At 41.7% G+C, this 23,268-nt stretch overlaps 1 protein-coding gene across 1 annotated transcript in view; it reads left to right on the plus strand.

Annotated features, from left to right (window-relative positions):
- The window catches only part of LOC126419544 (mitochondrial import inner membrane translocase subunit Tim23), a 61,842-nt gene extending 39,922 nt beyond the window's left edge, over positions 1–21,920 (plus strand). The window contains exon 5 of the mRNA XM_050086737.1: positions 21,721–21,920. Coding sequence (XP_049942694.1) covers positions 21,721–21,733 — 13 coding nt within the window. The 3' untranslated portion in view covers positions 21,734–21,920. The remainder of the gene's footprint in view (positions 1–21,720) is intronic.
- The last annotated feature ends 1,348 nt before the right edge of the window (positions 21,921–23,268 follow it).

Consider the following 23,268-nt stretch of genomic DNA (forward strand, 5'->3'; position numbering starts at 1 on the left):
CAGACGACACCTAATGTGCCTTTATCCACCACAAGCACCTGTACTTGCACCTGGACATGTCAAGGGAAAAAGACTTAAGGACAAAGCAATCCAGGCAGCTGCACCAGCAAAGACCAACAACAGTTCGGCAGTGAGCATCCAGAAAGTACAAGAAAGACAGAGTGCATCTCAATCCCCTCTCCCCACCCCTCATCCTCGAAGGTATAGGGTGCAGAGAAAGGCTCACAGCGTTAAGAGTCAAAAGCTGTCCTGAGCACTGTCAGATGTCATTCTTTCCCGTCTGACTGATGAGGAGGATATCATGGAGTTAGATGCCTTGGATCCACTCCCCCTCGCTCTTCAAGTGCTTCACCTCCCAGGTGCAAAGATAGGGGTAAATTAAAACCACACCGATGACATGGCTTCCATACTACAGTGGAACATGAATGGGTTCAGGACTCAGGTAGAGAAAGTGAAACTCCAAGCACAGGCACGTCCCTTGTGCTTGTGTTGACAAGAAACCCATTTTAAGGATAAAGATGTCCCTGTGTTACAGGGATATATGCTATACCACAAGGATGACCTATCTGGGGGGAAAAGGCCAAGGGAGGTGTCGCAGTGTTTGTCACTAATGTACACCACTCCTCTGTTCTCCCCTTGGCTACTGACCTGCAAGCAGTTGCAGTTCAAATTCATGTATGTCAAAGAATCACTGTTTGGTCACTGTATTTACCTCTGCAAGCTGCACTAGACTCGAGGCTCTCGTGGATCTTACTGTGCAACACCCACGACCATTCCTCCTCCTGGGAACTTCAATGCCCATCATGTCCTGTGGGGCTCAGCCAATACTTGCCTTTGGGGTTGGGTTTTGAAGGGCATCATGACATCTCACAAGCTGTTCATCCTCAACAGGGATACTCACACACATTTCTCTGCTGCTGCTGGGTCATTCTCAGCCATCAACCTCTCTGTTCTCCTACCTTCACTGACTCTTCATTGGGAGGTCATTGACAACCTACATTCCAGTGACCAGTTTCCAATCCACCTTCACCTACTAAATGGCTCATCACCTGAAGTTAAGCCCCCCAAAATGGATGGTCAGCATGGGTAACTGGATGTGTTTCAGCCAGCTGGCTGTGTTAGAACACTGACAGCATCCAAGGATGGTTGGACCATATCACATGAGTAGTCCATCGTGCCATTGACCTCTCCATACTGCAATCCTCAGGTCATCTTAGGAAGCGATCAGTACTTTTAGGGAGAGTAAGAATAGGTCATGGCAAGTGCTCCTGGACTCCATCAATCATTCCACTTATAAAAGTATGGGAAGCCATCCGGAAGATTTCCCATAAACGCAGCCATTTACCGATAGCAGCAGTGCTGAAACAGGGGTGCCTCCAAACAACACCCAGAGACATTGCTCAGATGCTGGCCTAACATTTTACACAAACTACTGACCATGCAAGCCAGGATCTGGCGTTTTGTCGGCATCATGCGACTGTAGAGAGGGAAAAGTTGGACTTCTGGTCCAACAGTTCTGAAGCCTAGAACTCCCCTTTCTCCATGTGGGAGCTCGAATCGGCACTGACAGATGCGTGAAAATGCACCCGGTCACGACCAAAACCAGTACTACATACTTCGACATTTGCCAGTGACATCAAAGAAATTCTCCTTGAATGTTGTGTTCAAATTTGGTCTACAGGCAACTTCGACAACTCGTGGAGGGAGGCAGTTCTGATCTCTCTTCTCAAATAAGGAAGGGAGTGCACAAATGGTTAACCATCATCTAATCTGGCTGTTAGACACCAGACAACTCCTTAGCCACTCTGTGTCGACAATCTGACCCTCCTAGAGATGACTATTCAGCAGGCTTTCCTCCATAAGCATCACTGTATCAGCATATTCTTCAGTATAAGTAAGGCATATGATACCACTGTTCTTGCACAACTGCATTGATGGTGCTTTCATGGCCACCTCCCCATCTTCATATGGTCTTTCCTGCCTCAGCGGTTTTTTAGGATCCGAGTTGGTGACATGCTCCCTAATTGATTTGACCAGGAGGATGGTGTTCCTCAGAGCAGTGTTAAGTGTTACCCTCTTTGCCATAGCCATCAACAGTATCATATCTACAGTAAGGAGTCTTGTACATTGCTCCTAATTTGTAGACGATTTTGCCATTTTATTTTCCTCCTCCACTGTTGCAACAGCGAGCCATCAGTTGCGACTTAAAGAAGCAGTGGTTTGCAAAGATGGGTTTCCAGTTTGTTTGTGTGTGTGTGTGTGTGTGTGTGTGTGTGTGTGTGTGTGTGTGTGTGTGTGTGTTTAATTGGTCTCGTTTCTCATTCTCTTTTTAATTTGACTTCCTTGAATATGGGGGATGCCATCCTACATTTTAGAGACACAGTGCCATTTCTGGGCTTCATTTTTGACTCCTAATTGTTGTGGTTACCACACCTGTGAGACCTGAAAGCCAGAACCCTGAAGGCACTGAACATCATCAAGTGCCTTAGCCACAGGTCTTGGGGAGTGAACAGGGTGTGTCTCCTTCAGTTTTATCAAGCTTTTGTGCATTCACGGCAGGGCTATGATTGCACGGTGTTTCGCTCAGCGAGGCCCTCTTACTTATCAATCATTGACACTGTCCATTATGAGGGGATTCAGATGGCGACGGGTGCTTATTGGACCAGTCCCATGCCCAGCCTCTGTGCTGGGACAGGGGAACTGCCGCTTAAAATCTGACTTCATGGTCCATCAGGTGTGTAATTTCCTTGCAGCTCCAACTTCGCCCACACACTGTACTGTTGCTTGTCCACCTCTGGAACGCCAAACTTGCATGTTTAGCAGTCTTTTCGTTGTACCTGTGTGCAACTCAATATTTGTACATGGTGAGTAGCAGTCTTGTCTTTTTCTTAATATTGTCATTAAACCAAAGACTTTTATTTATTGGCAGAACACCTAGGAAATGCAGCAAAGGAGCATTGCTGTGTGCTGTAGGATGTGCGCATCAGATGGACCTGATGGAAAAAATTGAAAAATTTCAAACAAGGATGTTTCGTTTTGTATTATCAGGAAATAAAAAAGAAATTCCTCTATAAAATCTTCGCATTTCTCTCGACCTTACATTCCATTCCTTCTTCCCCTTCAGACAACCTGCCCTCATCTGTCTCGTACTTTAATCTCAAATATTCTTCCACTCCATCCTCATTGGACTGTACTATCAATCAACCAATGTCTTTGCACTGGTAGTTATGCTTCACATGACTATGTTGAAACTCATGTTAGTAGACCCTCTCCATGCCACGTTCAGCGTTTCATCCACCCATCTCTCGAACAACCCAAATTCCAAATCTTCACCCCCACCCCCCTTCGGACCCTTTCTCCCAAGGTGAGGTTGCCCTTCGTCCATTCGTGTCCATATTTGGTGACTGCCTCTGCAATGATTTTTATCCCACCAATTTGAAGTCTTCTGCCCATTTCTGTTATTCCCTTCCATTCTGTTTACTCCATATTGCCCTCTGTCACCCAGCCCATTAAATCTGTCCTAGTCCATTGCCCCCTTTATTGGGATAAATTCTTGCAGTTCTTTCCTGGAAATTAATAAATTCCTCAACATTATCTCTAGGTGCTGCACTACCATTTGCCTCGCTTGCTGTGGGAATTTATCCTCAAGATCCAGTATAATCTTTGCAGCACCAGTTTGTTGTGGAGATACTTTATTTCATTAACCCACTGTCACAAAAGGCCTTTAAGCTACCCATCTGTGGGTTGTGTATCTCTCCTCCCCAGAAGTCCCTCAATATGGATTGCTCCTTATTCTTAGACCAAAAATCATTCTTGTTAACGCATTAAGAAAATCTTTCGAAAGCTCTAAAAGATAATCATTTCTCACAGGATCGTACCTAAAAAACTTTATACAATTGATAAGCAAGCTGTCTGTATGCACACATGCACTACTACTAATTTCTGTATTACGTAACTCTCTAACACACTCTTCAGTATTTATGCAAATATTCTCTACCTCCTGGGTCAGTTTGCGTGCTTCTGGTGTAACCACGCCATGGTTCTGGTTCTGATAGTGTCAGTATCTTTCTTGAGTTGTGTCTCTAACACAGTTAGACTCAAATGTAACATATTGACCTCAGAACTGAATAAATCCACACCTGATGTTTTCATGTCAGATTTAACTGGACTTGCTTCAGGTTTAAATGAGCCTAAATGCTTCCAAATATTACATGGGTGGTTTGAAAAGTTCTCGGAATGGATAAAAAAAATACTTACATCACTGAAGTTTTTTTTTTTTATTTTTCAATGTAGTCTCCTTGTAGATTAATGCACTTGGTCTAACAGTGTTCCAGTTCCTTGATTCCATCTTGAAAATGAGTTTCCTCCAGGCCTGCGAAAGAGTTGTCAACTCCGGCTATCAGTTCTTAGTTTGAAGTGAATCCTTGTCCACCAAGAAAAATTTTCTGTTTTGGGAAGATATGGAAGTCTGATGGAGCCATATCAAGTGAATAAGGTGGGTGTGGCAACAATTCATACCTTAGTTCGTGTAATTTTGCCATGGCGACGGCACGTGTGTGCTGGTGCGCATTGTCTTGATGGAAGATGACTTTCTTCCTTGTTAAACCTGGCCTTTTTCCACGCATCTTTTGTTGCAGTGTGCGGGAACAACAACAGAGCCACGTCACTGCCATAGCTCTCTTCCAAGAGCACTGATGTGACACATGATTATAGGCTACAGTCCAATGAATATCACGTGAAAAACTTGTTGCGCTAGTGCTGACCTCTCGTGGTGATATTGGAGAACTTTTCAAACCAGCCTCATATTGAGCATTTGTAGCTACATATCCCAGTTAAGAACCACAGACACTTCCCCAGCACTAAGATTGTAATCTTGCCTCATTATGTCTTCTTGTCTCCCATTAGATACCTGCACACACCTTGCAACACTACCATATGTGTGTCACACAAAACTATCATTGTTGTAATTATTTTCTTTTATTGATTCTTGATCAGTAATCTCCTGTCCTTGGTCTGTTTCATGCAAACAAACATTGCTTTCACATCCGTAGTGACCAATTTTCCATCCAAGGTGCAATTACACACAATTACGCTGCAGCTTCTCTCTCCTTTGGTTTATTTTGTGCTAATACACCGCCTCATGCGTCGGACAGCTGCAACTCTGCTGCTGCTGTCCCTGTGTGGGCACAGTAGGTTCGCAGGGCTGCTGGGAAGAATTCAGAGATGGTGGAACTGCACCAAGATTGGTTACTTTGCTCTGTCCAACACACATTGACACTAGGAACTTTTGACTACTGTTGGCTGTTAGCGTGTTGTGCCATACTTGTGATGTCACACATTTGCATCCCCGTTCACATGTCACCATTTGTGTATCTGGGCCATGTTTCTCATGTTTAAACATCGTAGTTTACTACACTAAACAGCTTCGTTCTGGTCGTGACATCCAATGTTAACTTGCCTGTTGACCTATTCCCCTTCAAATATTATTCCAACGTTCCGTATTTGCTCTGCACTCATCACATTGAATAACCAAGCTGAAATTTTTTATTTCATGTCTATTTGTTGTTTACCACTTGTTAAAACACAATTTCCCACCACAAATAGCAAAAATTATGCCAACTTTGTGAAAAAAATTCATTTCTGGTTGCCCTTGTCGTGTTCACATCTAAACCCCAACCTCTGTGTTAGGACATTCAGAAAACAAACAACAATGATTAAGTGCTAAAGGTGCGAGAAGTCCAAACTTAACAACCAGCTACAGAGATTTGACAAAACCACACAAAAACATAAGATGTCAGTAAAATTGTGGAAAGGATAGATCACTACATACTATAAAGATGACATGTTGAGTTGCAGAAAGCCACGATGAAGAGACTGTTAAATATGAGCCTTTGGCCAAAGCCTTCTTCAGAAAAGAGAAACGCATACACGTTCACTCAAGCAAGTACACCTCACACACACTACTGTTACCTCCTGCCAGACTGCAACAGAAACGCGATGAACAGGAGCAACAATCTGGAGCAGGCAGGGAAGGGAGAGGGATAGCAGTTTGTGGGTGGGGGAAGAAGAATTGGTGCTGCCAGGTGGCAGGGAAGTACTGACAGTTGCAGTGTCAGGAGGCTGTGGGGGAGGGAGAGGAGGAGGAAAAAAACAGGGTGTGGAAAGCAGATGAAGGTGAGGGCAGGCAAATTGTGAGAATGTGACAAGACAGAGGGGCAGAAACAGTTCAGTGAAGTGAAGTGTGTGGGGACAGAAGATTACTGTAGGTTGAAGCTGGGATGATTTTGAGAGTGGAGAATATGTTGTAATGACAACTCTGTTGCGCTGTTCAGAAAAGCTTGTTGTGAAGGGGAGGATCCAGATGTCTGTGTTTGTGAAGCAGCCATTGAAATGAAGTTTGTTATGCACAGCTGCATCTTGTGCCACAGTCTGGTCCACTCTACTCTTGGCCAAGGACCGCTGTTTAATAACCATACCAATATAAAAATCTGTGCAATGATTTCAGCAGAGCTGGTATATAACATAGCTGCTTTCACAGGTGGCCTGGCCTCTGGTGGGGTAGGATAAGCCAGTGATGGGACTGGAATAAGAAGTGCTGGGTGGTCTTGCACATGGGTCTTCCATAGGGGTATGATCCCCGTAGCAAGGGGCTGGGGTTGGAAGTGGCATAGGGATAGTGTAGGATGCAGAGGTTGGAATTAGCTCCTCCCCCCGTATTGAAAAACATTATTCATTGAAAAAGATTATTCAAACTAAACAAGGTACCAGGACATGGCAGAATTTGTTGAATTTGATTTTGAATTAGCTCACTTCCTGACTAGTCATGTTTATTGCCTGTCTTGTGGACAACGAAGAGTCACACCAAGTGAGGTGGTGGAGTGGTTAGCACATTGGACCCGCCAAGGGACTGGGTGTATGTGTTGTCCTCCTCATTCCATCATCATTTGTGAAAGTGGCTAGATGGGGCTGTTTACAGATTGGGAATTCGTACAGGCCCTGATGATGATGCAGTTGAGCACCCTACAACCCTATCATCATCAAACGCTGGACTCGATATCGGGAGGACGACAGGTCATACCCATATCTGACCATCTTGATTTTGGTTTTCCATGATTTCGCTAAATTACACCAGGCAAATGCCATGTGGTTCCTTTGAAAGGCACAGCTGATTTCCTTCCCTAATCAGAGCTTGTGCTCTGTCTCTGATGACCTAGTTGTTGATGGAACGTTCAGTACTAATCTACTCCTCCTCCAAATACTGCTGATCATAGGAGCAAAATTATGACTGAAGAAAATTAGACTAATATCTCTAATGTCCGCTTTCTGTAGGATGTAGAACATGGCTAACTGTTAACTTTTCCTTTCATGGAAGAAAGGAAGTTTTACTCGGAAAGAAAGTATATGTTAGGGAGTGATTGTCACAAAGTATCCAACAAAGGAAGTGTAATAGGACCACTAGTGGTCTGTTGTTCATATGTTGTTTATCAGATATGGTCAACAGCAGTCTGATTTCTGATGATGCTGTTGTCCATAGGGAACTATCATTACTAGGTCAAGTAAGGATATGTAGATGTATGTGGATAGTATTTTGGTTTGTTCCATTGAATTGCAGAGTACTTTGAATGTGGAAAAATGCCCGTAATAGTTGTTGTTAAATGTAGATGTCATGTTACAATATCAGTAATGAATTTATGAAGACTGTCATACCATTTAAATTTCTGGGGGTAAATTATTAAGCAGTTTGAACAGGATGAACACTAGTAATCAATAGTACGGACAATGTGTGGAAGCATTAGGCTTTTCTTGTTCTGCAGTGGAGTGTGTGGCTTTGAAAGTTTGTGGCAGATAAAAACCATATGCTAGATTGGGCCTCGAACTCGCAGTTTTACTTCTCTTCTACTTTTCAAACTCCTCAGAAGATAGGAAAATGCTGTGTGACCTGATATGGGGTCGATGCGATCAAGCAATATTCAGATGTGGGCCACAAAAATGTTTTGTGAATGATCTTTAATGCAGACAAACCGCAGTTTCCCAGTATCAGTGAATTATATTTGGTTTATCTACAACACTTCATATCTCTACACATTTACACTCCTAAATACTTTTATAACATGACTGACCTAGCTGTAACTCGTTAATTCTGTGGTTGAGGGATACCTTACTTTTACTTTTCATGGAGTGCAGAACTTTGCATTTCACAACATAAAAATTAGTTGCCACTCTTTACACCAGACTGATATCGTTTGGTAGATCTCCTCTTTAGTAATTTTCCAACCATCAGTAGTGTGTACTGCACCAATTATTTTTCTCACCATTACCTGAATTTTCCATCAGTATGTGATAACAATATTAAACCTGACTGTGCCCTAAAAAGCTGAAAGCCATTTTCTGACCAAATAAACATAATTTTACAAAACATTAGGAAGTGTTTCTTTTTTAATATCATTATTTTTCTAACAATCCATCGTTCAAGTATCTCTGTTCTGTCTGGCTCATGGTTCATTATTGAGGTTTCACATGCATATAAACATTTGGATCATACCTCTGTAGTAAAGGGGTTTAGTTTTGTGTTTCTAGAGATGGATTTCTTGTTGTAGATATTTTCAGTTGGACCTATATGCTCTTTCCATTTTACTCTTTCATCTGTTGAAGGCACATTGGTAGTCAACATGGAAAACAGGAGGCATATGCAAAGCTCCATTGGAGTATTTGGAAATCTGGTCAGTACAAAACTTCAGGATGTGAAGTACGTAGCCTAGCACTGGCTAAATACACACTAAAAGTAACAGTGATACCACTTTCCTAACTTCCATCATGGAGGGGAGAGGAGTAGGTTGGAGAATGTTTAAAAGGGAAGGGAAGGTCACTTGGGGCAATCTGTCATCAAGAGGGTCGACATGTGCCCTCACAGTTGCAGCCCCCTGACAATGCAGGCATCGCACTGTGCTGACCCTGTGTGTGCTGAGGACTAATTTCCTGTCCAGCCTGGCTAATGGCTTCAGTGCCACGTTGCCTTTTTGTGTCAGGATGGCACCTGTGGGCAGAGCCTCCAGAGTGGCATCGGGGCGGCAGATCTGCAGTGAAATGATCAAACTCATCTGTACCTGTGGCCATGTCAACACAGTTGTCCCAGCAGATAGAAAGCAAAGTTTTAATGCAAAGGCTTTCGAATCCCATGGCGTGTCCATCTTTGGCCACACCGTGGGTTGAGAATCGGGCAAGGAGAAATGGAGATAGATATTTTGCCTATTTCTTTGTATGTTTTATAGCTGATGGGAATGTGTGAAAATACTGAGGATAGGTTCAGAGAAGTTGCTGCAGCACAGAAAATGAGAAATGGACCTTTGTTGATCAAAACTTTGAATGCCAACAAATTGCAGGCGTGTGACAAGCTCAGAGATTTATACCAGTTACCATCTTTCCTCATAATAGACACAGCAGGATTCTAGGTGTCATTGTCCATTGGGGACCTAACACTATAGTCAGATGAATCGTCTTTTAACCTCAAGCAGTGTGGAGTCTGTTGTGTTCGTCACATCCAGAGAGGACCTAGGGATAGTAAGTTGCACACTGGAACTTCCTTCCTAGCCTTTAATGGAAATGTTTAATTTGAGAAAGTTAAAGTCATGGTTTGTAAGTACGATGTCTAGCCATATTTTTCTCCTCTTATGAGATATTGTAGATGCCAGAGGTTTGGACACGTCCTCCCGTCATGCTAATGAGGCTACTTCTGGTTAGTGTGGAAGGACAAAGTGTGATATCAGCCCTTATGAGGAACCCCCTACATGCGTAAGGTGCCTAGAATAGCGCCCCCTTCGTCCATCGACGTACTGTTTCAAGAGGGAGCAATATGTCTAGAAATATAGAACACTAGACTGTGTGTCATTTCAAGATGGTAATAAAAAGTCTGAACAACTCAACACAGTCAATACTATGTCCAACTTCGCAAACATTGTGTCAAAATCCACACCTAGTCTGATAAGTTCTCAGACAGCAATCCTTGAACCACATGTCAATGCCCGTTTTTCAATAGGGGCAAGGGACAGCAGCTTTTTCAGCCCTCACACCCACAGCACCGGTGATAAAAATCCCACCGGTGGAGCTGGAGATGCCCCAGTGTCCTCCAGCGTCATCAGGGAAGAGGTCGTGTGCGCCTTCCTTCTCTGGACAAAACAGACCAGTAATCTACCACCAACCAATGGCTGATTGAGTCACAGGCTGTGAGTCATAGCGATGAACAGTTCTCTCCTGTCCCAGAAGTCGAGACAAAATTGTCACAGTAACTATAAACTCACACGGACAAGGAGGAAGAATCAAAACCATAAGAAAGATTTCAAAAACTTATAAAAAATTAAGGAAACATTTGCCAGTGTTCTTGCTCTGTTTAATATTAGCAGTTTGATGTCTAAATAGGGAAAAAAAATACATTTTGATAAATCACTCCTTGGTTGTTACTTTTGGATTTTCTAAATTTTCAATACCAAACTTCAGAGTTCATTTTGACTGCTTATTTTTCAATTTAGGATATTTTGAGTAATAAACAGTGTTGTAGAAGAGGCTTTTCTATGAGGGTAATCCCAAAAGTAAGGTCTCCTTTTTATAAGTACATAGACCTGTTTATTTCTACAATGGTTTACATCAGTTTACAGCTTGAACATTTTGCTATTTTGGACATAATCACCATATCTGTCGATGCATTTTTGTAGACGCTGTGGCAGTTTTTGTATGTCCATATCATACCAGCTCGCCGCCATGCTGTTCAGAAACCTATGAACCTCTTCTTTCACCTTGTCGTCGGAACTGAATCGCTTTTCGGCCAAATGTTCTTTTAACCTAGAGAACAGGTGATAGCCACTGGGCGCCAGGTCAGGACCATATGGTGGGTGGTTTATTATGTTCCAGTGAAACTGTTGCAGGAGAGCAACGGTTTGCCGAGTGATGTGTGGGCAAGTGTCGTCATGGATAATATGTACACCCATGCTCAACATTCCTCTTCACCGGTTCTGAATTGCCCGTTTGAGTTTTTTCAGAGTCTCACAGTACCTGTCAGTTTTAATTGTTGTCCCAGTGGGCATAAAGTCGACCAACAATATCCCTTTCCAGTCCCAAAAAATGGTTGTCGTGACTTTACCAGCAGACTGTGTTTGTTTGAATTTCCGTGGGTTTGGCAAAGAAGGATGCCACCACTGGCATGATTGTTGCTTGGTCTCAGGTGTAAAGTGGTATGCCCAGGTTTCGTCACCCATGACAATTGAGTCCAGAAAGCTGTCCTGTTCGGCTGCAAGGCAGTGAAGAAATGCGCAGGAAGCATCAACTCGTTGCCGCATGTGGTCCTCAGTCAGCACGCGTGGCACCCATCTTGCGCACACCTTCCGGTGCTGCAATGTTTCCGTTAAAATTCTGTGAGCGGTGGTTTGGGAAACCTCAGAAACCAAAGTGCAGAGATCATACAGGGTGATCCGCCCATCTTCACGCATGCTTTGCTCAACCTTCAACATTGTCTCCTCAGAAATTGATGCTCTCCCATTCCTTTGTTCATTGTGAATTTCAGTCCGACCAGCTGCAAACTCTCTATCCCACTTACGAACATTTTTGACATCCGTGCATGACTCACCATTCACTTCCGTCAATTGGCGATTGATTTCAATCTGCGCAGTGCCCTTTGCGTTCAAAAACCGAATAACTGCGCGCAATTCACACTTGGCGGTAACATCCAATGGGAGCTCCATTCTCAACGGCTGCCAAGCCAAAACTGAGCGCCTCAGCGCGGTGTGCGCATGTTTACACACAGCACGTGAAGCGCTCTTAATAACAGTGTGACCAACTGCCACACAGAGTTCTCTACTTATAAAAAAATAGGAGACCTTACTTTTGGCATTACCCTCGTAAAAACAGTCATGTCAGTTACAATGTTGTTACTTGACCCAGTGCAAAGATATTCAAATTAACACTAATGTCTCCAAAGTGAAAACTGCCAAGTGCTTACAGATAAAAATGGCCATCATTCAGTAACAGCACAAGGTAAAATTTTTTAAAAAGTGTTTGTAACTTCTCAGTTACAGCATAATCGCAAATAAAAAGGAAAAAATATTTAAAAATGGTCAAGCAACCAATTTAATTTTTATTGGATCACTTCACTTGCAATGACCCTTAGCCTTGTTTGGGATTTGAAGAAATACATAAGACATAGGCGTAAGAATAGCACTGGTTGTATCACCTGACCATGATATTATTGCACTTGACCCCCTGGCCATCAGAAACACATGGTGACATTACAATAAACAATACAGTCATGACAAAGGGAAGTGCATCACACTATGAATTGTTTCGGTACAGTTGTACATATTGATGGAAGTGGCCTCACTGTCAGCTGCAATAATGTGTTGGTCAACTAATATATTCATTTATCCTTATGGTATATCTCCATGTTTCTCCTCACATTTGTTACTTGTGCTTACATCATGTACTGGGAATGGGTCTTAGTTGTGCATTCTCAAGTTTGTCGCTGAAAAGCCCGACGAAAGCCACTTGTATTTGATCAGACGTGACTGTAAAAAGATGGACATGTCTGGCTAAGGCTGGGCTCTTGGAAACCCTAGTGATGTGGGCTACTAGATAGTACACATGTACCTTCAGTGTGCAAGAGTTGCCTCCACATGATGAATACAGTAGTGTCTCCCTAGTTGTCCTCGAGCACCAGCTGTATTACAGAATGGTATCATCCCTAGTTTGGAAGTATTTTACAAGTTGCAGTAGCAGTGAAGTACAATGCTCCATTTACTTTAAAAGATGGAAGAGCCACAACAACCTTGGGAAATCATATAAGGAGAAAATGTCCACAATGTTTCTTGGAATAGACAGATTTGATCGATAAAATTTTACTGACATGGTATAAACTTGGGGTAATAACTGAACCCTTAATTTTGTGATTGCTTCAGTATGAAAAACATGCATCCAAACTTGACATTGCAGGGAAGTCATCAACTTGAGGCATTTTGCTAGCTGCCGCCGTGCCCATGTCCTTCACTTTAGTAATCCCTGCTGGAGACAATGAAACATTTCTGCCACAGCTTCAACCCCACATTGGTTTTGATCTATTACTCCAACTTCATTAGAATTCTTCAGTCTGTATTAGTTACTAGAAGTAATGATAAGAAAAATTGAAAATCGGTTTTTTCATAAACAAATAACTTCAAGTAGTTTTTAACAGTTGAGTAAAGCTGGAGACAAAAAGAATCGGTTAAACCAAGTAACAGTTGTTTCAGCGTTAACCACCATCCCTGTTGAGGCCACCCACCATCAACTGTAGTTCCCACCGAGCCTGGTGGCACAGTAATTAGCACATTGGCCTCGCATTCGGGAGGATGACAGTTCAAACCTTTGTCCTGCCATCCTGATTTAGGTTTTTCATGATTCCTCTAAATCGCTTAAGCCAAATTCTGGGATGGTTCCTTTGAAAGGGCACACCTGACTTCCTTCCTAATCTGATGGGACTGATGATCTCGCTGTTTGATCCCCTCCCTCAAACCAACCAGTAATTCCCAGCATCTCTCTCTGTGGTGACATCTGTACTGATTACACAATTTTTGGTAAATGTTTCACAGCACACTTCACCATCCTACTATTTTGTGACCCAGAAACATCCTGGCGGAGCACAACTGCTTATTCTTCCATGCACAAGACCTTGAATTATACAATGTTGTATTGTGGGTAGTGAACGGGAGTTCCACAGTGTCGACACAGCCCCAGGACCCGATAAAATCAACAGTTAAATGCGTAAACAGCTTAGCAATGACAGCGTAAGACACTTGGTCAGGTTCTTCTATCGCATTTGGCAAGCAGGTGAGTTCCCCATCTCAGTGGATGAGGTGGTATTATTCCTGTCATGAATCTGGAAAAACCCTTCAAATTTTTGACTAATTATTGACCTACATTAAATATATTCACAATTGAAAATACATCAGATGTAGAACGAACTGACGGTGGTTTTCCATATTTGCAATTGCTAATACATTTAATTATTTCATAACAGCCATAGTCCCCGTAGTGCCTGTGCATGTCCAAAGGAACTTTGCATCGTATTCGGAATAGCACAGGCACTGCAATATCATAATTATTGACCTGTCTCCCAATGAACTGGATGTATAAATCATTCGAAAGAATGGTCAATTGACAACTGTATTTGGTGCCGGGAAGCCAGAGAACACTTATTACAATTTCATCAAAGTGGCTCTGTGTTCTCAGCTGAAATCTGCTGTGCACAGTGCTTTCACACATTGCCAACATCTAGTTGTTGTGTTCTTCGACCTGCAGGAGACTTAAAATACCTTGTAATTGTGACATAGTCACCTCGTAGTTTGTACCCAGTCTTAAGATCTGGATGGTTTTAAGGTGGTGGCTTCTTATTTGGTGCCAAATGCAATATTTGTGCAGTGCTCCTATTGACTAGCATGCAATGTCATCTGGTGCCATCGCATCCTGTCTGCTCTGCATGAGTGGGGCTTCTAGGGTTGCGAAACTGTTTTTGTCCATAATTTCCTATTCCTAACTCTTCAGAGTCTGGATAGGTCAACCCTCAGCAACCAATATATGTACAGCAAACTGGGGACCCCCACCCCGTCCACCCCTCCGTATTGGTTCTGAGCCTAACCCTCTTCACCATTGCAGTAGATGGTATTGTGACTGCAGTTGGATGCACAGTTTCGTCGTCACTGTATGTGGACGAGTGTTGTGTGTATGACAACGCAACATCATCTTGCGACACTGAACACCATCTTCGAGGGCCATCAGAAAGTACATGACTAGGCCTTGAATCATGGCTATCAGGTTTCTCCCTACAAACTTGCTTTGTGCACTTCTGTGAATGTGCTCCCATAACTTTACTTCGGTAACCAGCTGCTTGAAGTTGTTGGAACTTTCAAATTTGTAGGCCTTTGATTTAACGTGGTTACCACATGACTGCCAGCTCAAGACAAATTTCATGAGGAATTTTAATATCCTTATATTTCTCAGCAGCACCTCCTGGGGTGCGGAATGAATGATTCTTTTGCTATCCTACAAAGCTTTGATTTTATCCCACATTGACGATGGATGTGTTGCCTTTGGATTGGCAGCACGATCAGTACTGAGCTCGTTAGACCTTGTCTGCCACGGAGGTGAGTGATTGGCAACTGTCCCTGTGGTGAGTGCCCGAGTGGGCTCCCGCTACTTTCTACCTCTGCACTATCATGCATTGTTAAATTTTTTGTGTATGTATTTTATTTCTCTCTAGTCTGTACAGTCTTCTTTTACTCACTCATTTTAGTAGTATGGTCTGTGATGACCCTTATTACAGTACACTTCAGTTTATAGCTGCCTGGGTTTTGATCTCACTTTAAACCAGCTGACTTGCTACAGTAATGTGACTTTTCAATGATGCGGACAAGACCACATATTCAGGAGCTGTCAGTTCTCCTTTTCTCGTTCCACATCATTTTACATGAATTTCCAGTGCAGCGTGTGACTGATAACCTAGATGTTATAGTCTCTTTGTAGCTGTAATCATCACAATCATTTACTCATTGGAGGCATGATCTCTGACACCCCCCCCCCCCCCCCCCCTCTCTCTCTCTCTCTCTCTCTCTCTCTCTCTCTCTCTCTCTCTCTGACATTAACCCCTAACCCCCTTGATCATTGGCTACCTTCATATGCACTACAGGTTGATCCCTGTCATCCTGGAGTCTGAGTGACCTGCGCTTCATTTGATACCTTTTCCATCTTTTCTCCTTGTCCTCGAGGATGGAACTAACTATTCAGAAAGCTATAGTTGAATTATCAAAACATCCCTGAAAACTAGCAGTGCTGTTGACAGCTTTCAACTGCGATGTGCAAAAGGCTGCAGGCGAAAACAGTAGACGACTGTAGAGCTATGACAACAATGAGAAATTGATATAGAGATGTTTACAAAATCGTGTTTCGAGATTAGTCCATGTAATTGTGTTACCTGTTGCAACCAGCCCACTGCAGCTGCCAGGGGTCTTCTTAGGCCAACTCGATAATAGAATAGTGTAGTGACTTTTACTTTTTGTGGGCCTATCGGTAGTACAACACACCTCCTGAATGTAAGTACCTGTCAATAGTTCTGTAATTTGTAGTACTGATGTGTTAGTTGTCACTAACACAGTTTGTACATGCCATTAAATATTCAAGAAAGTGGGTCATCAGAACTGTCAACAAAAGTAGTGCCAAGTAGCTTCAATCTAGTTTTCAAGTTAGTCTGCAATAATAATGGTAATGTGAAAAAGGTAGTACATCTCAATCTGTCATGTTTTAAGTCTTTAAATTTAATTGAGAACCCTTGTAACTTCAGAACCACATTTGAATTCCATTACTTTGCCATTGTTGAAGTTTTATTTTGTGTTTTACAGTTTCTCTATCCGAAACAGTATTAAGTTACATGTTATCTGTGTAGCCTGTAAGTAGTAGTGCCAATACAAACACTGTTGGAAAACTGTATCAATGTATGGGTTCAGATATGATAGAATCTTGTCAGCAGTAGCATAAGGGCTTGAACATGCAGATAGGTTGAAATAAGAGGCAAAAAGGAATTCATTTAGAGCAGCTAACACAGCTCTACTGTTGCCATTTATTTTTAAGTGGTATGCTCTACAGACTAACCAAAGGACTTACATAGCTCACTAATCCTTTTCACATTAGCTTCTTTAATGACTTCCCCATAGGAAGCTTCGTAGTGTCTCACAAAGGTATCAGGTTGGAAAACAGTAAACCGTGGGCCACAGCAAAGTCAGATTGAGAAGTCTACCTGCTGCTCCTGGTAGCCTCATCATGTGACCAAACGAAAATCTTTTTGATTGGATAAAAGTCAAACTGGCTAAATGACATACACATCACTTGTACTAATCAGAAATTTATAATTAACAATGATGCATAAAAGTTGGCTTTGAAGCAGTTTCTCTTGAATTTCAGTATTGTTGGTTGTCTGTACACTTTTTCACAAAAAGAAGTTTTCACAGTTACTACTATCTGCTATCAGCCACGGTTTGGCAGTGACCGTTCATTTGGCTGGAGAGCTGTTGGTGCTCATGCATATGTAAAATGCTGTACTTGAAATTACCACAGAGCTCATGTGACAAGACTGCCCTCACAGGTGACCCGCTTTTGATAAGGACAGGAAGGGGTATTGGAGGAGTGTATTGGACAAGTGTAATAGAGCTTCCACAAAAGTGTGACCCATGGGGTAACCGATTGTAAATAAGCGTGGCATAAGGATGGACTAAAAATGGATAGATTGGATGGTGGTGGGGTACCACATTGAAAGGGGTGGGAGGGATTGTATGTAGGACACTCCTCATGTATAGGCTCTGTGATAAAGAAGTAATACTAGGGAAGGATACACTTCAGTTTTTCTGGTTTAGGATGGTACTTTTTTTTGGGGGGGGGGGGGGGGGGTTAATTGCTCCTTTGCAGCTGGATCCTGAGTTGGTCAGGATTAGGGGCATGTGTGGATATGACTTGGGAGATCTGTTTGCGGACTAGGTTTGCATGAGTAATACAGTAGTAATACCAATGTACTGCGCAAGTGATTGCCACTGCAGATATATCATCTTTTAGTGGACAGGCTATATGGTTATGACCTTTTGTGTGGAATGGGTGACACTTATCAATTTTGATTTTTTTCTTTATAATCTTCTACCCTACTGGTATTCTTCTATAAACCTAGATAAATGGAAAGAACCAGCAGTTGTTGAGAGGTTCAGAGGGAGTGTTGTCCTATGATTGACAGGAACAGGAGAAGGGAATACAATAGAAGTGGGGTAGCTTTGAAAGATAAAATAGTGAAGGCAGCAGAAGATCAAGCAAGCAAAAAGATAAGGCCCAGTAGAAATCCTTCAATATGACACGAGAACTAAATGTAATTGATGAAATGAGAAAATATAAAAATGCAGATGATGAAGCAGACAAAAGGAAACACACACAAAATAAGATTGACATAATGTGCAAAATGACAAAACAAGGATATCTGAAGAAGAAATACAAGGCTGAAGGAGTGTGTTTAATTAGGGGGAAGGTGATACCCCTTAAAGGAAAGAGGAGATACCTGTGGTGGTGGGGTTGGGGAAGGGGGGAGATACTTATGATACAAGAAGATAAATTTGACAGAGCAGTGAAAAATGTAACTGAAAAAACACTCCTGGAGTAAACAGCATTCCCTTAAATTATTAAGACCCTTGGGAGAACCAGCCATGATATAATTATTCCACTTGGTGTGCAGGATGTGGGAGACAAGTGAAATACCATCAGACATAAAGGAGAATATAGTAATTCTGAAGAAGGCAGATGCTGACAGGTGTGACTGTTACCAAAGTATGGGTGTAATAAGTCATGGTTGCAAAATACGGACATGTAATATTTACAGAAGTATGGTAAAACTGGCAGAGGCCGGCTTTGGAGAAGATCAGTTTGAGTTCCAAAGAAATGTAGGAACACATTAGCAAATACTGACTCTACGAATCATCTCAGAAGATAGATCAAAGAAAGACAACCTATGTTTATATTATTGAGAGATTTGGAGAAAGTTTTTGATAATGTTGACTAAATTCTTAGAAAGTTTGAAGATGGCAGGCATAAAATACAGAGAGTGAAAGGTTATCTACGACTTGTACGGAAACCAGATTGTAGCCATGAGTCGAAGGACATGAAAGGGAAGCAGTAGTTGAAAAAAGGAGTGAGTCAGGGTTGGAGCCTGTCCATGATGTTATTCATTGCATGTACATTGAGCAAAATGTGAAGGAAGCCAATGAGAAATTTGGAAAGGGAAAGTTCAGGAAAAGAAATAAAAACTTCAAAGTTTTGTTGATGAGTTTGTAATTCTGATGGGGATGCAAAGGACTTGCAAAGAGGTTATAAGTTGAACACCAATAAAACAAAACCAAGCTTAATGGAATGTAGATCAGGTGATGCTGAGGGAATTAGGTTATGAAATTGGACACTAAAAGTAGTAGAGTTGATGGCCAAAATAGAGAGGATACAAAATGCATATTGGTAATTGTAAGAAAAACGTTCTTGAATAAGAGAATTTGGTTAACTCTGAATGTATTTCAATAATCTTCTTGTGGAGTGTGGTCTTATGCGGAAGTGAAACGTGGACAGTAAACATTTCAAACAAGAAGAGAATAGAAGCTTTTGAAATTTTATGGTGAAGATTAGATGGTGGAGCAAATAACTAATGATAGGGTACTGAAACAAGTGGGGGGGGGGGGGGGGAATTTATGCCGTGACTTGACAGAAAGGTGATCAGTTGCTAAGACACATCCGGAGACATTGTGGCATTGTCAATGTGGTAACTGAGGAAAATGTGGGAGGGTAAAAATTGTCAAAGGAGATCAAGAGATGAATATAGACAGCAGATTCAAATGGAGAGTAGGTGGCAGTTCCACAGAGACCAAGAGACTTACAGGATAGACTAGTGTGGAGAGCTGCATCAAACCAGTCTTTGATTTGAAGACCACAACAACACAACAGTTCTTGTACAGTGCAAAGGGACCAACTTTGTGGAAGAATCTGCGTTCTAAAACTTAAAGGGCTGTTTTGTTACATCTGTGGTCTAATCTTTTATTTCTAGCCATGCTTTTGCAGTGCTGCCCAAGTATGCAGTGTAGGGCTTTTATCGCCATCTTTTTTTCTAGTTGAAGTCTTATGCTTACACATGGCGGAAATGTATTTTTACAACAAAATTAGTTTTTTTTTTTTTTTTTTTTTTTTTTTTTGCAGAAGTCCTTACAGTTAAGTAGTTCAGCATTCCCACATACTTTTATCTCAACCAGTGTCAGGTATCTATATCTGATGTGTATTGAGGCAAATTGTGTTTACATTAAGAACTCTGAGGCCATGCAGGAGTTCTTTCTAGTACCCACTTTAACAACAAAATGTTGTTCTTTCTTTGTCTTACATTTGCATGTTGTATACCTTTCACATCCTTTGTCTGTCTGTATGTTGGCTGAAAGCACCACATATTTAGTTCATCTTGGACATCAGGAAACACTTCGAATGTTCTCACATTTCACTTCTTCAAAATATCTTATTTCTTTAAACAGTAATTGGTTGGTTGTTGTACAGGTACTGGACAAAAATATGGAACCACAGACTCAGTACGGTGTAGGAAGTCAGTTGGCAATCAGACCAGCTTCCAGTCATCTTGGAATGGATAAATATAGATTCTGTATGGTTTTCAGGGAGTCTTATGTTTTTACTGCAAAACAATGGCAATTTCAGATAACAGTGATGGAGATGGACAGTGATCTCACACTCTTCTCTCCAAAATAGATCAAAAGGCTCAATAACATTGAGATCTTGTGACTGTGGTGGCCGGGTCAGATGTGACAATTCATCCTCATGCTCACAAAAGTATTCCCAGATGAAGCAGTGGGTGTGTCATCACGGAACACACCATCACCATTGGGAACATTGTAGCACGGGATGGACCTTATCAGTCAGAATGGTCATATAATACACAGCAGTAATACGACCTATGAGAGTGACCATGGGGCCCATGGAATATCTTGGTATGGCTGCCCAAATACCTCTGACCACATAACTTTCCATTATTACATATTCCAGTGGATCACTGATGAGTGGATTTGGAATTCCAGCTCTCTCTGTAGTTCCGTGCTTCTGTAGCTCCCCTCATGTTGTTTTAGTGCTTGACAGAGTTTGTGAGTGGGACCTTCAGTTCTACAGTGACCTTCGCCCTGTTGTCTCCTTTATTTTTCTCTCCAATCTGTTTCAGTGACTGTCTGACACAACAGTTTGCAGTTTCATTCACGTTGTGACTTAGCAGATTATTATTTTCCGCCTTACCTTTGTGCGGTATAAATCTTCGATGTGGTGCCTCTTGAAGCACCAAATACTTCAGCTACCTTGGTTATGGAAGCACCCACCATAGGATCACCAATAATTTGCTCACGTTGAATTTGCTCAGCTGAGACATAATGCACTCAACTACACAGAACAATGTTCAGACAATGACTGACACTTGAAACGTATTGAAGAAATTGAACAGGTGCCATTCATGGTCAAATACAACAGCACAACCTGCAAGCTTGACTTGCATTTTTTTTGTGCAAGCATGCCTGTCCTACAGTGTCACCATATTTTTGTCCAAGCCCTGTAGGTGAAGGCCACAACTCCATTGTTACAAGTAGTGCAACTGTTGATATTCCAAAGACCCTGAACATTTTGATATGGTTCTCTGTGCTCGCTTCACAGGCATAACATTCATGAGCTTGACTCTACGAATCTGTACACTATTGTCGTACTTTTGAGATATGGAGGAAAGTATTGTTTTTTGATAAGATTGGGTAACAAACTTTTTTGGATCCTGTTTGAAGTGTCATAACAACCCACATAAGGATATTGCTAGTCCCTCACTATATAACTGAAATGGAGTATCACCTCTTCATTTGGTGAACAGAATTTGACAAAGACTGACCAAGGAGGCACAATGGTTAGGGCTGAGAGAGAGAGAGAGAGAGAGAGAGAGAGAGAGAGAGAGATTGAATGAATGAATGATTTCATTTTGATGCTTCTGACCAGGTGATATAAACTGATGTACTCATTTTAAAGAAGCGTATAATGATGTATTGTTTAAATTGTGCTGTGTAGTGATACTGAAAATGTCATTATGTACTTCTTGTTTAAATAATTGTACTTTCTCACAAACAGACGAAAATTCTAATGGGCACTCCGTACTAGCAGCGCACAAGTGCTAACTTCAGTTGGGGCAAGTGGCAGCAGGAAAAGGTCACAGTTTGAGTGATTATATTATATTTATCAGTGGTTTTTGAGTAATTTATATGACTGAAACATGCTGTGATTTTGTGAATACTCATGTATTTTTAAGCTAATAAATAGTTATTTTTTGATCTCTTGTAAGTAATAATTTTATTATTAAAGCAGAATCAAGTGTTTGTTTTTCTTTTAACGGAGAAATATAAGTATGACTGTGTCAAATAGGTGCATAGAGGTTCATTGTTACAACCAAGTCACTGAAGTCCAATTGAAAGACTTGCAGCAGGCGTTTGAGCTATACAAAACTATTATAGTGACTGTGTTGACTTCATTTAGATTTTGCGAAGAGTACTTACAAGGTTCTAGGTTTCAACTAATGAATTTTATGTACTTAATTTTCTGTCAGAAGAGATGTCAACTCTTTGGAGTATTCAAATAATGAATTTTGTAGTGAATAGTTGGTGCATTTGAAATGTTATTTGTATTCTTGTTTGTTTTGACTTCACTATTGTTGCAAATCAGTGTGTGTGTTTATCAGTAACAGAAGAATTATCCCGAACTCTTCTACTGCTACTTCTACGCAAGTACTTCGCAAGCCGCCTTCTGGTGTGTGATGTATCATTATCACATGCCTCCTTTTCTGTTTGTGTGAGTAGCATGCAAGAACAACTGCGTAAGTACACTTCCTGTTGAGCTCAAATCTCTCTTTTCTTACCTTTGGTCTTATCAAATCTCCCTCCAGTTCTCCAGTTAAACTCCTAAAACATTCGTATTTCAATAATGTACCTTCTCTCTGGTTGCCTAGCAACATTAAACATCTAAAGTGGTGTTGCATATTGCCCAGAAAACCATCATTCTTAAACATCATGTAGTGAAATCAGGGTCATGTTTAGGTACTGCAAAAAAATCTGCATAAAAAGTTAGTCCCCATGCAAAAAGTCAGGAGCATGCCAAGCATGCGAAATAATATTTATATCACTTAGAAGAAAATGTCAAGCAACAATAGGCTTCACCGCAAACATCTCGTCAATGTGAGAAAATTAAACAAGCAGAGAGAGAGAGAGAGAGAGAGAGAGAGAGAGAGAGAGAGAGAGAGCAGGGGAGGGGGGGGGGGGGTGACACTTCACACCGAGCTGTCAGTCTGTGTGCGTCAGACAAACACCGACTTAAACATTGTCTCAGATGACGTCACAGCCAGGCTGCAACTAAACGCATGTTTTCGGTGCAAATAGGAAGTGGACTCGCGAGCACTGTACACCGTCCTAGATCGCCTAGATTTCATGGAAGTAACTGTTTGTGTGCCACACATAATGTTAACAAAGCCACGTGGCAAGTGGTGAGATTATTTTCCGCCTTTGTGGCAAGCAATTAATTCTGATTATTAGAAGTTGGGGCGAAAGACCATGTAAAGGGAACTTACCGTACAGTTCGCCTCTGAACTGCTCTAGTGTTGTTTATGACAGGAAAATGGTTATTTCAGGA

The sequence above is a fragment of the Schistocerca serialis genome, chromosome 1 (genome assembly GCF_023864345.2).
Source record: "Schistocerca serialis cubense isolate TAMUIC-IGC-003099 chromosome 1, iqSchSeri2.2, whole genome shotgun sequence".
NCBI classification, from domain to species: Eukaryota; Metazoa; Arthropoda; class Insecta; order Orthoptera; family Acrididae; genus Schistocerca; species Schistocerca serialis.